General features: G+C 36.3%; 1 protein-coding gene across 2 annotated transcripts in view; it reads left to right on the top strand.

Annotated features, from left to right (window-relative positions):
- MXI1 (MAX interactor 1, dimerization protein) overlaps positions 1–15,877 on the top strand; it is a 94,577-nt gene that overhangs the window by 38,378 nt on the left and 40,322 nt on the right. For both annotated transcript variants that reach the window (XM_018041346.1, XM_018041345.1), the window contains exon 3: positions 6,909–6,938. In XM_018041346.1, coding sequence (XP_017896835.1) covers positions 6,909–6,938 — 30 coding nt within the window. The remainder of the gene's footprint in view (positions 1–6,908; positions 6,939–15,877) is intronic.

Genomic DNA, 15,877 nt, shown 5'->3' with positions numbered 1-15,877 from the left:
TACATCCAACAAATTTTAGTATGTTGTGTTTTCATTTTTCAGTTCAGAATATCTTCTAATTTCTCTGTCATTTGTTCTTTGTCGCTTATTTTCTAAGTATTGCTATTTTCCTAGTTATCTTATTTTTACTGATTTCGACTTAGAGAACTTACTCTGTATGATTTTAGTACTTACAGCTGATTTTTACTCAATTTGAATCGTGTTATTTTTGAAAATTTTTCATCTTTTTTTGAAAATGTACATACAGAAAAGTATAAATCCTAAGTGTACAGCTTGATAAATTTTCACAAAGGTGAAGAAATAAGATATTATAGACTCACTGTCAGCCCTACCCCAGGTAACCACCAGTCTTCTTTTGATACCATTAGTTTTGCCAGTTTTTTACTTTATTTGAATGGAGTTAGGCAGTATGTATTTTTGTGTCTGCCTTTTTCCATTCAGCATTGTGTTGAAATTATGAAAGTCATCCATGTTATTCCATGATAGTTGTTCATTATCAGTGCTCTATAGTATTATATGAATGTCTCACAATTTATTCATCCATTCTGTTAGGTTGATGCAAAAGTAATTGCAGTTTTGCATTGTTGAAATTTGCCATTTGATATTGGAATACATTATTAAACAAATGTCATTATGTTATGCATCATTTTAATGTGCATTTCTCACTTCTTATATTTTGCTAATGACATTGCTGTTTATTTTATATTTATTTTAGACTATGGAAATTATGTTAGGCAAAAAGCAAATTTGAGTGATTTCCTTATTTGAGTTCAAAATGTGTTGTAAAGTAGAGGAGACAACTGACAATATCAACAACACATTTGGCACAGGAACTGCTAACGAACATCGAGTTCAGTGGTGGTTCAAGAAGTTTTGCCAAGGGAAAGAGAGCCTTGAAGATGAGGAGTGCAGTGGCTGGCCATCAAACGTAGAAATGACCAATTGAGAGCCATCATTGAAGCTGATCCTCTTACAGCTACATGAGAAGTTGCCAAATAACTCAGCATCAATCATTCTACCGTCATTTGGCATTTGAAGCAAATTGGAAAGGTAGAAAAGCTCAATAAGTGGGTGTCTCATTAGCTGACTGCAAACCAAGAAAATTGTCATTTTCAAGTGTTGTCGTCTCTTACTCTACACAACAACGTTGAAGCATTTCTCAACCAGATTGTGATGTGCAAAGAAAGGTGGATTTTATATGACAACTACCAAAGACCAACTCAGTGGTTGGACTGAGAAGCAGCTCTAAAGCACTTGCAAAAGCCAAACTTACACTAAAAAATGGTCATGGTCACTGTTTGGTGGTCTGCTGCCAGTCTGATCCACTGCAGCTTTCTGAGTTCCTGCGAAACCATTACATCTGAGAAGTATGCTCAGCAAATCCATGAGATGCACTGGAAACTAAAACGCCTCCACCTGGCATTGGTCAACTGGAAGGACCCGATTCTTCTCCACTGCAAGGCCTGACTGCAGGTGGCACAACCAACACTTTGAACATTGAACAAATTGAGCTACGAAGTTTTGCCTCATCCACCTTACTCACCTGAGCTCTCGCCAATCAACTACCACTTCTTCAAGCATCTCGACGACTTTTTGCAGGAAAACTGCTTTCATAACCAGAAGGATGCAGAAAATGCTTTCCAAGAGTCTGTCAAATCCTGAGGCATGATTTTGATGCTACAGGAATAAACAAACTTATTTCTCATTGGCAAAAATGTATTGATGGTATTGGTTGTTGGTATTGGTAATAAAGATGTGTTTGAACCTAGTTATAATGATTTAAAATTTATGATCAGAAACCGTAATTACATTTGTACCAACCTAATACTCTTGATGGACATTTCCAGTTTTTGGCTAGTATGAAAAGAATGAGTATTCTCTTGTGTCCTTTAACAAACATATGTGTATATGTGTGTGTGTGTGTGTGTATATATATATGTATATATATATATATTAGATTGGTATATGCTTGCAAGGGAAAATGCTGAGTCATAAGATATGCTTATATTCAACTTTGATATGTAAGTTATTAATTGGAGTTATTGCTATGCATCCTTTTTAGGCACTTGCTTTTTTATGGTCTTAGTTATTGTGGTTGTTTTTGTTATTGTTATGAAAGAAGTAGTATATTTCTTATTTTCCCTATTTATAGTATTAAAAGTTTTACTGTCTTTAATGGTTTTTTAAGAATATGTATTTAAAACATTTTTTTAAATGATAGAAACAAATGTATAAAACTGCTTCTTTGAAATAATTACTTTATTGGGAGTAAGCATGATTTTCTTCTAGTGTTCTTCAAACTTTATTAACCACTTATATACCACTAGCAGCAAAAAATATACCTAATATATTTGTATGTATTCACAATTTTATACATTATTGCTGTACTAGTATTTTATAAATACCAGAGTATTAAGGTTACGTATAAAAGTGAAGAAGAAGAATAAACAGAAATAGAAGTTTTACTATTCAGCTAATTCTTTTTCAACCCCCTTCAGGTATATACTTTGGAGACCTCTGCTCTAACAGAGCTGAAGTACAAGCTTTAGGATACAGTTAGAAAATACTTACTTAGCTTCATAGAATGTGTTTTTTCCATTGTGTGGAGGACACCATCCCTCAGGCACTTCAGGGTTAGAAAGTAATGAAATGAGAATGTTAACAAATTAGGGCTTGGCTCATTAATCCAACAAAGAAAGAGGTCTTTTCTTTTGTTGGAAGAGAATATTAATTCTGGGAATGGGGTCTTTTATTTTCCTTCTGTGGTAGTGCTAGTCTTGAGCCAAACAGTACCATTTTGTGCAATTTCAATTCTATGCTTCGTTTCATTGACTGCCACCAAACTGCACCCTAAAGAATTAAAAGTTTATGTATTAGTGCAGTGTTGTAGTCAATGAAAAATCACAGATCTGGTTGAGATAATGATTCCCATTCAAATAGGGAATGTGTTACCATGTCTCTTAAAGGGATGTTATTTGTGAAAAAGATTATCTGTGATTTGATGATAAATGATAGAAATGTCTTTATTTCTGTCCTTGGAAGTTGTTAAGCATTCAGAGGAATGATGTCTGAAAGGAAGACAGTTCATAGGGTTTACTCTCAGAGGTGCATTTTTGTTAGGAGAAGAAAAGTGTGCTAACCAGATGAATTATTCAGAACATTCCAGCTTTATAGGGAATTTATCATAATGGACTATTTTAATGGCATATTATTGGAAAGGCTTGGTTGGACACATAGGCTCAGGGAAGCAACCTCAGGAAGGTTGCTTCTGCGTGTGCTGGGGTGTGACGCATTCAGCTACTCTGTTGGCCAGCACTGTTTGGATCATTATTTTCTCCATGTGTGTATAGTTAGACACCTTCCTCTCTATCGTGCTTTCAGTCTTCTAGTGTCTTCACAGTCAACTAAATGATCAAAACACTTATATTTTTCTTTAGTTTCTTTTTAAATCATTATTGTTTGTTTGTTTCCAGGCTAATTCCAAGTGTTACTGAGAACTGTCAATTTGTTGCCCCATGTAATATGTTTAACATTGTGTTAGGTAGTATATTTTCAGTCTTGTTAAAAATAATAAGAATATTTGCAGGGGCTAGCATTTACTGAATACTTACTATATGCTGATGCTTTCACATTACTCTCTAATTTTCAGAGTAACCCACCCAGTCAAGGCATGTGGTGTTACTCCACTTTTACAAATGAGAAAACTGTTAACTAGAAAAGTTAAATAATTTGTTCCAAGTTCTATAGCTAATGTGAGTGATAGGGCTAATGTTTGAACTCAGAACTTTTTTTCCATTTTTATTCTGTGGCTTTGCTTTGGACTTCACAACTCAGCTTGTTTTGCTTCTGCTGTATCCTTGCCACACTTGAAATGTCTTCTCCCTACCAGGTCTAGTTTCTGGTAGTAGCAAAAGCCCCAGACAAAATGCTCCCTTTTTTAAAGCCCCATTTTCTGAGAGCCCCATTTGTAAGTAAACACTGCCTTCTTTAAACTCCCAGAATAGTTTGTGCCTTTCTTCGTATATTTATTTTGCCTAATTTATTTTACATAGTTATTCCTGTATATATCTTAATCTACCAGCTAGAGACTATCTTTGATTCCTTGCAGCCTAAAATAGTTTTGAACATTGAAAACGTGCAGTATTTGTTGACCTGATATTAGAGGCAAAAATGTCATCAAAATAGGAGTAAACACTACTGATGGATTTTTTTAAAAGTTGAGGGAACATGGCAATACAATAAAGATTAGTATATATGTGATCGTTTTTGCCTCTTGGTATTTGGAAATCTTGTTAAATTTTACTAGTGGTATAACTAGATATGGCATGTGTTTTCTGGTTTTGTGAAAAAGTTCATATTCTTAGCTATCATTTAATATTTTTTAGGAAGAAGATAAATAATAAAAATCCGAGAGAGGTGGAAAGAACCTGCTGTTTTAATTTTGTTCACAGCAGTGATTCAGATAACGTTCTTTTGGTGCTAGCTTTGATAATAGGTTCAGTATAATACTGGAATTCAGCAATTGGTTATCTTTGGGTATGTATCTTTTGCATTTAACGCCGTATGTGGGATGCCATACTGTTTGGAATAAGTATATGATAAATACCTCTCTCTAAATAGATCGTTTCATTTATTACTTTAGAATTTCATTGTTTTTGTTTTGCTTGTTCTGAGTTTTCTTTTCAGTAAAAGGCAATTAAACCAAAATTTACTCACCAAGTGGGGATGTCTTATTTGGGGAAAATTTTATTATTGATCACCCTTTCAAATTTTGAACAATGTTTTTTGTTTTAAATCTCTTTAAAATATACCTATTACCTCTTCTAACTTATTTAGTTTGACATTTCATTCAAACAAGAAAGAACTTAAACCTGTTTATAAATACTTATATGTGGTAGAGATTTGGATGTAATTTATTTATTGAGTTTTGAAGTCTGAGTTTGTGTTATACTAAGAAGCCTGTGTTTTTATAGCTTCTTCTAAATCGTACATATCCTTGCCATTAATTTGGCTGCACTCTTAAAGCATCCTGAGATTTTTTAAAATTTCTCTCTTTTGAGAGAGGTGTGTTCTTATTAAGATAATCTGTTGAAAATCAGTCATTTTCATCATGTGTCACTTGGACCTTACGGTATTGCTCAGAAAGCAAAAGGTGGACAGTAGACAGTAACTCAAAGAAGCCTTTTGGCTCTTGAACTAAGACAGTGAGTAAAATTTCCACAAATTATGAGACTGATAAAAATATTGTTGAAGTTTAGGAATTTGATTATTAAATATCCATTAGAATAATAAATCAGATTAAAGTAATCAGTAATGAAATATTCTGAAGGCTTTTGACGTTAATCAGAATACACTAAATGATTGAAGTTTCAGTTTTGATGTTGTTGCTGCTGCTGCTGCATCGCTTCAGTCGTGTCCGACTCTGTGTGACCCCATAGACCGCAGCTCACCAGGCTCCCCCATCCCTGGGATTCTCCAGGCAAGAACACTGGAGTGGGTTGCCATTTCCTTCTCCAATGCATGAAAGTGAAAAGTGAAAGTGAAGTCGCTCAGTCGTGTCCGACTCACAGCGACCCCATGGACTGCAGCCCACCAGGCTCCTCCGTCCATGGGATTTTCCAGGCAAGAGTACTGGAGTGGGTTGCCATTGCCTTCTCTGCAGTTTTGATGACAAGAACTTAAATTTTTCTTTATAAAATTTTGTTATTGTTAATGCTAAATTATTGTAAAAATGTTTGTTCAGAAGAATTTAGTATGACATTCTATTAGTTAACTTTAGATCGAGTTTATTTTGTTGTTCAGTGTAAACATGTGTATTTCTTATTACAATCTTATGAAGCAAATACTGTTATTTTCCTATTTCATAGATGATAAAGCTGAGCACAGAGAAATGAAGAGATTTTTAAAAAGCCATACAATATTTGATCCAAGGCAGTCTGGCCTTAGAGTCCATGCTCTTAATCTTTGCTTGTCACTAAGTTAAGAAATTGGGGTTTGAAATAAATTAATTATAAAAAAAGGAAGTTGGGGTTTGGAGTAAGAAAGACATGGGCTTAAATCATGGCTGCAACTTAAAACTCCTAGGATGAGATCATGTCTTTTTACCTCTCAGAGTGCCAGCATTCTTGTTTATAAAACAAGGGGTGTTTGGAGGATAAAATAAGATAATGTATGTTACTGTTGAGCAGACACTCAACTTGTTCAATAGATGGTAAGTAATATTATTATAACAAATAGTTGTAAGTAAAATGAAAAAAGTCACAAAGACAACCATTGTTAGCATTTTGAGGTATGTCCTCCCAGTCTTTTAAAACTGTGTTTTTTTATTTTAGTAATATATCTTTTCTGTTGATGTTGTTTTTTCCTTATATGACATTTTTGGTGTATGTTTCACACAGAAAGAGGCTTGAATTTGTCTGTATCGCTTAGCAATAAGGCAAGCCTGTTTCAGCTTCTGTGCTGGCCAAAACTTTTTCTCTCCCTGTTTATGAGTGGGTAAATAGAGATAGAAGACACGAAAGTACACACACTGTTTTTTTTTAAAAAAATGAAAGAATGGGATTATGTTTGAATTAAACTTTCTGATAGAATGTCTACAAACCACTAAAATGTAGAACCCTGGAAGTGGGCAAGAGAACATGGGCTCATATTAATTTTATTAAAAATAACAGTGAGATTCTAATTTCAAAATATTTAGTTGTTAACTAAAAACGCTCTATCTGAAGTCTTAATGAACATAGACTACTACTTCTTGATGAGTGAGATAGCTAGAAGTCTGTCCATATATTGCATTGTTAAATTCACTCAGTGAATTTATTTAGCAATACCTAAACTAACCCCCCTTTTTATAGCCTTAGCAACACAACATGGCTAACTCTCTTTTCCCCCCTTTTTTCCCTCCCTTTTAGGTCTACACACAATGAGCTGGAAAAGAATCGGTGAGTCAATGATGAGGTGTAGCTTTCATATATGTTAAAAAGCAAACTCAGCACTTGACCTGTGAAAATATAATATTACATATGTAGTTAAAACTTTTTTACATGTGTAACATATCATAATTCTGATACATGTGTATTATCTCCCAAAAGTAGTAAGTTTATGCTGTCTAAACTGGAAGACATAAACACACTTCCAATTCATTTGAATTTTGGGTTTATGTTGAGCCTTCTTTATATCTGTCTTTGGAAACAGGTTAATTGTGATAGGCTCATGGCTTAAATACGGTCTTGCTAAAGCATTAGGTTTCTGTAATGTTGCTAATAACTGTTATGGCAAGTTGTAGGACACTGAATTTCTCTTTCCTTGCAGTTTGTTCTTTCATTCATTCATTTATTTATGCATTCAACAAATCTTTATCTAGTACCGTCTATATGTCAGTGCCAGGCAGGTATAATGCTTTACATAAGGAAGACAAGAATGTGTAAGGCAGTTTCTGACCTTAAGGAATTTATAGCTTCCTGCAGGAGACAGATAAGTAGTTACAATACTGTGTAGTCTGGTAAATATGATGATAGAGAAGCAGAGGATCCTGAAAGATCATTTTTGAAGGTCACCTGATTCCCTCTTGAAGGAATCTTGGAATGCTTTTCAGAGGATAGTGAGCTTTGTTTATTGAGGAAACTGCTTCCCAGGTGATGCTAGTGGTATAGAGCCTGTCTGCCAATCAATGCAGGAGATGTAAGAGACGTGGGTTTGATCCCTGGGTCGGGGAGATCCCCTGGAGGAGGGCATGGCAACACACTCCAGTATTCTTGCCTGGAGAATTCCTTGGACAGAGCAGCCTGGTGTGCTACAGTCCGTAGGGCTGCAAAAAGTTAGACACAACTGAAGCGACTTAGAAGCATGCGCACAGGTTAGAAGTTCAATATGAGTATAAAAGACTATAGCATGAGGCAAGCCAAGCCAGATGTTGACAGTTTTACTGAAGAGTTTGGACTTTTCTGGAAACAATAGAATTGGTTGTATGATTTTAAGGTGAATTGAAATATGATCAGATTTATGTTTTGAAAGAATCACTTTGGCTACCAAGTAAAGAATTGGTTGATTGGCAGAAGAGATCTCAGAGACAGGAAAACTCTTTTGGAGGCCATAGGAAGCCTCCGCTGTAAGAGATAGTGGTAGCAATTGGAAATAGACAGAATATAGAAATAGTAGGGAATATAATCAATAGAAATTGGTGATTAGTTGACTATAGAAGCTTAAGTTTTAACTATTTACCAAGAAAAGGAATATAGTAAGAGGACAAGTTTGGGAGAGATGATGGGGATTGTACAAGTAAAATATTCTCTTTTGGATACAGAGGTTAAATTAATAAGCAACAAACTGGAATTATTTACATCAACTGTTTTTTAAATTATGTTAGTTTCAGGTGTATAGCACTATATTTTGAACCTGTATGCACTAAAAAGTGATCACCATATTGTTGACCCCCTTCATCCATTTCACCGTGTGCCACAACCTCCTTCCCCTCTGGTAACCACTAATCTGTTCTCTGTATCTGTAAGTTTGTTTTTGTTTTATTTTGTATTTTTAGATTCCGCATGAGTGAAATCATAGGTATTTGTCTTTCTCTGGCTTATTTCACTTAGCATAATATGTTCAAGGTTCATTACTATTGTCACAGATGGCAGATTTCATTCTTTTTTATGATTGAGTAGTTTTCCATCATGTGTACACATGTGCGTGCTCACACATACGTATGAATGTGTATGTATGTATGTATACACACACACACACACACACTGTGCTGTGCTTAGTCGCTAAGTTGTGTCTGACTCTTTGTGACCCCTTGGACTGTAGCCTGCTAGGCTCCTCTGTCCATGGGGATTCTCCAGGCAATAATACTGGAGTGGGTTGCCATGCTGTCCTCCAGGGGATCTTCCCAACCCAGGGATTGAACCCAGGTCTCCCACATTGCAGGCAGATTCTTTACTGTCTCAGCCACCACGCACACATAGCATATCATCCATCCATCCATCCATCTGTGGGCACTTAGGTTGCTTCCATGTCTTTGCTATTGTAGATAATGCTCCAGTGAACATAGCGGTGCATATATCTTCTCAAATTAGTGTTTTCCTGTCCTTCAGATGTGTGTGAGTGTGTTAGTCGCTCAGTCATGTTTGACTCTTTGTGACCCCACGGACTGTGACCCGCCAGGTTCTCTGTCTATGGGATTCTCCAGGCAAGAATACTGGAGTGAGTTGCCATTCCCTTCTCCAGAGGAACTTCCCAACCCAGGGTTCAAACCCTGGTCTCCTGCATCGCAGGCAGGTTGTTTACCATTTGAGCTACAGGGAAGTCCTTCGGATAAATACCCAGAAGTAGAATAGCTAGGTACACCAGCCCTTTTGACAAATAAGATCTCTATGACCTTCAACTTTTTGTCCTGCCCTTTTTACAATAGAAGGGTCCTTACAGATTGACTAACCCAACTGCCTCACTGCAGATGAATTTAAATGTCAAATTCTCTTGAAAAGGCTTAGCATAGTCCTCCAGGCTCATTTAGTGGCTTTTACTACTTTATTTGCACAATGCTCTGTTCACATCTCCTATTATGAAACTTAATCAGGTAGTCCTATAATTATTTGTTTATATGTCTCTGTCAAATGATTCTGACTGCCTCAGAGGTAGGGGTTCTGTTTTGTTCAGTTTGTAACCTTGGTGTCTAGCATTTGACATATATCAGAAGGTGTTAGCTTTAATATTAAGTGAAGGATAAAACTGAAGCATAGTTCAGTGGTCTAGTCAAAGACATTTTGCTAGTTTGAGGCAAAGCAGTTTGGCAGGAAATGCTTTAAAGAATCTCTTTTCTGCCTTATATTTCTATCATATTAAAAGACGTATCTGGCTAGCTTAAACATGGCAAAAAGACCAAGAAATGACAGCTTTGAAGAGTCTAAAAATAAAACCTTATTTTGACCTTTAGAGCACAGAGTGTATTTTGAGCCATATGTTTTAAATACTAATAAACGTGGCTTTTATAATTATTTCACCTACTTGAATGTGGTCCTTGGGAGACCCTCATTGGAAATCTAGCAAAAACATTTAAAACTAAAGAGACTCTTTAAGTAAACTATTTGGAATGGAGCTTTTAAAATCTTTGCGTAAACTTAGTTTAATGCATTCTGTATATCAGTTATGACTTACTGATAACCTTATCACCCGTAGTATTACTTTGATATGCCTTGTAAATTGTTTAATCTAGTACTTGTTTGTCTGTAGTGCTGTGTAACATACATAGCTTTTATCGCCTTAACTGTACACAATCTCTGCTGTGTCCAGTGAAGGCTTTTTGTTTCCATTTTACTTACTTAGGTCTAAGGCTATCTGGCTAGTTTCCTAGTCTACCTCTCTTAAGGCATGGTTCACTCATCCTTTTCTGTCCTCTTCTGGTAGTCCTAATGTCTTTTTGCCTCAGATTAGGTGTTCTTCTTTCTCCCTTCTCTCCTGTTCTTTTTCCCTCCATCCTTCTCTTCCTTGAGGTTGAAACATAATATAGAATTAATCTTCCCCCCCCGATATATTTGTTTTTAAAAGGGGTATTTATCAATATGAATAAATCTCTAATTTAGTGGAATGTGTCAGAGGATGAGTACTAAAGGAAGAATTCAGTTTAATAACCTGTGCTCTGTTTCTGAAAAGTGGATCTAACAAAAAAAAAAAACAAACAAAAATATTGGTAGACACAGGATGATTTAAAGGAGGGAGATGTTTTAGCCAAATAGCAGGAAAGTAGCATAAGAATATTGTTAATATTTAAGCCTGTATTGTTATTATACTTTTTAAGGCCCTACCAAGTTCTATTTAATAGCTCTTTTTTCCAAGGCGCTGTTTTTATTTGAAATTTTAAAAAATTTTAACCTAGATTTGACATCTTTTAAAATAAATAGAATTTTGGCTTTACCTTTCATTTGCTTTTCAGTGTAATGAGGAGAGTAATTCACTGTCAAAAGAGTGATCCTGAAGCAGTTCATATTTTTGAAATTTTGTCATTCTAGATACAATACTTTCATGTCAAAAGTTTGGGTGTTTTTGTGGGGGGGGAGGGCTTAGTTCTAAAATCTTGCATATAAAGCTTCTCTGAGTTACGTGTTTTTTACTGGAGCAATGCAGGGAGAATTAGAGTAGATGATTTTAAATTGCTAGTGAATGATAGAGTAATTCCAGATGGCTGTCTTAAACCAAGCCCTAATGCTGCTGAAGCCCTGGGTCTGGCCTTGAGGACACAATTGCCAGTGAATGCTGAGGTTCATACTTCTAGATTTCAGAGGGTCTGGAGCACAGAGAAGTTTGCTCTGGCCCGCAGTTACCCCGGGATGCCTGCAGCCTTTAGGTAGTTTCAGACCTGATAAAGAAATTCAGATTCTTTCTTGGATAGGTCCTGGAGGCTTATTTCTGCCCAAAAGCCCGAGCCTGGTCTAGGAGGTAGAGAGCGTTTGTCACTTGTGTGTTCGCCTTGTCTTCCTAGACCTGCAGTGGGTCGTAAAAGACTCAGGAGGTGGAAGTGAAATGCCTGTAGATGATTTGCATTCCTCGGGAGCCTATGGGAATCATCTCATGGTAAAACTAATTTTACCTTTGAGTCTTTGAGATTTGAGAATTAGGAATTTACATTGCCCCATTGGCTTATCTCAAAAGTTGGGTCCTTTGCCAGAGAAAAAACCATTCAGTACAGATTTTAGATTACTTCCTTGCCTTTTCATTTTCTTAATTCAAATTACTGAAGATGTTTTTGAAAGAGTCAACAACTTTAATAGAACTTTAATGGTCAAGTACCTTAGTGCTGACAGCAGGAGAGGCCATTCAACCTTAATAACTGTCATTCCATTGAAACAAAAGGCTTACTCTTATCCCAGCTTTGGCAAATCTAAAAGGACCACATGAGGACACTGGACTTAGAATGCCTTCCTAGGCAGCGCAGAAGTACCCGAGTATCTGTGATAAAAGAGAAGCATGCCCGATGAATGGTAGTAGGTGTCCTTCATATAGAGATTTTCTCATACCTCTGATGAAAAGGTGAAAATGAGTGTTTGTTGAGTACTTATTGTGTTCTCTCACCTTGCAAAACCATTATTTAATCCTGTAAGGTAGGAAAGCAGAAATAGATCAAAGTGTTGTTGAAAACTAACCATTTTGACCATCATAACTACAGTTTGAAACAAGATGATGGGAACACAAAACAGTCTTACTCATGATCCTGTCTGATTGCAAATAGTCTTTCTCTTCAGTAAGGATTAATAAATACTGTGTTTGGCATTGTGGTAGATAAAGTGATATATAAAATACCCTGTCCTACCATTAAGATTGGGCTTCCCAGGTGGCACTAGTGGTAAAAATAAATAAATAAATAAAAAATAAAAAAACCTGCCTGCCAATGCAGGAGATATAAGAGATGCAGGTTTGATCCCTGGGTTGGGAAAATCTCCTGGAGGAGGGCTTGGCAACTCACATCAGCATTCTTGCCTGGAGAATCCCATGGTCAGGGGAAACCTGGTGGGCTACAGTCCGTGGGGTCACACAGAGTTGGACATGACTGAAGTGACTTAGCATGCATGCACTTACCATTAAGATTAAGGCCATTGTAGTCTGATAGTTATAAGTTTCCTCTTTCAATACCAGGATTTGGTTAAGTTACCAATGCGTGTCTAGAAAGATGCATTTAAAGTGTTTTTTAAACTGAAGATTGAAACCCGTTAAGTAGTCTGTGCAGTCATTTTAGTGAGTCATTTGAAAAAGAAATAGAGTAGGATAGGAAATACCAAAGAGCATTGCTTGAAGTAAAGGCAAATGTAGATTTGTGAAACTTGGATATTCTGGGTCATGATGTAAAATGCTATGGTTATAGTCAACAGCTACTGCCTGGATAGTCAAGGAGAATGTATCTTGAGCCATGAAGAAGAGAGAGACTTCGAATTTAAGGAAAGATTAAGGAAAGGGATCAGAGCCATGGAAGCAGGAGGTCATTAGCTCTGTCCAGGAAAAACTGAGTAGACCTTATAGAGTGAAAGAGTCGAGTTAGAGCAAATTTGGAAAATGCAATGGTGGCCATAGGACTGCAAAAAGTCAGTTTTCATTCCAGTTCCAAAGAAAGGCAATGCCAAAGAATGTTCAAACTACCTTACAATTGTGTTCATTTCACATGCTAACAAGATTAATATAGTCATAGTGCTAAGTTGAATATCAACAACCTCAGATATGCAGATGATAGCACTCTAATGGCAGAAAGTGAAGAGGAACTAAAAACCTCTTGATGAGGGTGAAGAGGAAATTCATGAAAAAGCTGGCTTAAAACTCAACATTCAAAAAATGAAGATCATGGCATCTAGCCCCATCACTTCATGGCAAATAGATGGAGAAAAAGTGAAAACAGTGATATACTTTATTTTCTTGGGCTCCAGAATCACTGCAGATGGTGACTGCAGTCATGAATTAAAAGAGACTTGCTCCTTGGAAGAAAAGCTATGATAAACCTAGACAGCATATTAAAAAGCAGAGACATCACTTTGCCGACAAAGGTCTGTATAGTCAGAGTTATCAGTTTTCCAGTAGTTATGTGTGGATGTGAAAATTGGACCATAGAGAAGGCTGAGCACTGAAGAACTGATGCTTTTGAATCGTGGTGTTGGAGAAGACTCTTGACAGTCCCTTGGACTCCACGGAGATCAAACCAGTCAATCCTAAAGGAAATCAACCCTGAATATTCATTGGAAGGACTGATGCTGAAGCTGAAGTTCCAATATTTTGGCCACCTGATGTGAAGAGCTGACTCATTGGAAAAGATCCTGGTTCTGGGAAAGATTGAGGGCAGGAGGAGAAGAAAGTGACAAAGGATGAGGTGGTTGGATGGCATCACGGACTCAATGGACGTGAGTTTGAGCAAGCTTCGGGAGATGGTGAAGGACAGGGAAGCCTGGCGTGCTGTAGTCATGGGGTAGCAAGGAGTCAGACACAACTGAACAACAACAACATAGTCTATCACATTAGTAGTGGGAAGTGAGGCCAGATAGGTGGTTTGATATTAGGCTGAAATGTTGCTGAATGTCAAGCAAGGAATTTGGATTTTATTTTGTTGGTAGTAGTGAGTGTTTGAGGCTTTTGATCAAAGCATATACATACATGCACACACATGTGTGCACACACATGCATGCATGTACATGTATGCACACTTACACACACATATACTAGTTATGGAAGCAGGGAGACTAGTTTGGATATTTTTGAAATAGCCCAGGTAGGAGAAGGATATAAGAACCAGTATTCAGTTGATGGAATTGGGAATAGAAAGGGAGAGAGAAGGCTAAGAAAGAATACAAAGGAAAAAGATTATTATTTTCTGTTAACTGGTACTGTTCATTCCTCCTTACATTTTATTCTTTGCATACCAGTAAGAGTGATCTTCTTAAAGTATATGTCAGGTCATGCCATTTCTGTTTACAGTCTTCCACTGGCTTCCTGTTGCAACTAGATAAAATCTATGGCAACAAAGTCCTCCCATTCCATCCCTCATCTCGTATGGTCTAGGATGACTGTTTTCTTTCTTTTCCTCAAATACACTGTGTTGTTTCTTTCCATCTTACTAGGACTTTTGTACCTGCTGTTTCTTTTACTTGTAAAACCCTTGCTCTACTCCTTTATCATTATTTAGTTCCCAGTTTTCAGGTCATCTTCTTAGAGAACAGGATGTGCCCACTAGTCACTCTATCCCATTTTGCCTTTTCTGTCACCTTACATTTATTTATATCTGTATAAATCATTTATTTGTTTGAGTTATTTGACTTCTTTTGCTGGAATATCAGTTTCAGGAAGACAGGGACTTGGTCTTTTTTACCCTTAGCACATAGCAGTCATTTAGTAAATGTTCATTGAATGAAAACATGACTATATGTGCTATATATTGAGCATACATATAATCAATAATATTGCATACTGAATTATGATGACTCAGTCCTGAATATTCATTGAAAGGACTGATGCTGAAGCTGAAACTCCAATACTTTGGTCACCTGATGTGAAGAACTGACTCATTTGAAAAGACCCTGATGCTGAGAAGGATTGAAGGTGGGAAAGAGGGGATGACAGAGGATGAGATGGTTGGATGGCATTACCAACTCAATGGACATGAGTTTGAGTAAACTCCGGGAGTTGGTGATGGGCAGGGAGGCCTTGGCGTGCTGCAGTCCATAGGGTTGTAAAGAGTCAGACACGATTGAGCGACTGAACTGAACTGAACTGAAAAAATGACAATATATAAAATACTCTTTTATTTAGCTCAAAAGACATATTATTATAATAAAACAGTGTCATAGGTAAATAAAAAACTTAATTCTTAAAGTGTAAATAAATTATATGAAAAAAAGTTGATACCTGGTGACATACCAAAGAATGTTTACTGTGCAGAACTTTATTTTGCTCATAAGAAGAGAATCAATGCTCTTTTTTTATTTTTTATTTTTTTTTAGTTTTTTATTTTTTGCTCTTTTTTTAAAAAGGCTAATAACTCTTTAAGTTCATTAAGATATCATATTGCACACTAAGAAAAAGACAAGTAATTTTGTAAAGAGTAAACACTTGACAGAGTTCAAGCTCAACTTGTGAGGTTTTTATGCTTTTCTCACTCTAAGAGTTGAAAATCGTTAAGCATTTTTTGAAGTAAAGATTTATATATACTTGGAGACTAGAATATCGTAAATAATTTCAACTTTTTTGTTAGAACTTTTGATGTATTATGTTTATCCTAGTGGTTTGGACATGACAATGAATATAATATATTTTTTAGACTATGTACATGTACTCTGGCATGGACATTTTGACAGAGTGATTGTTTTGGTCTACTTTATCTTGGAACAGGATATAAGAGTAAGCCTTTGACCATTGGATA

The sequence above is a fragment of the Capra hircus genome, chromosome 26 (genome assembly GCF_001704415.2).
Source record: "Capra hircus breed San Clemente chromosome 26, ASM170441v1, whole genome shotgun sequence".
NCBI lineage: Eukaryota > Metazoa > Chordata > Mammalia > Artiodactyla > Bovidae > Capra > Capra hircus.
Note: the sequence above shows the minus strand (reverse complement) of the source record. Positions and strands in the feature narration are given on the sequence as shown.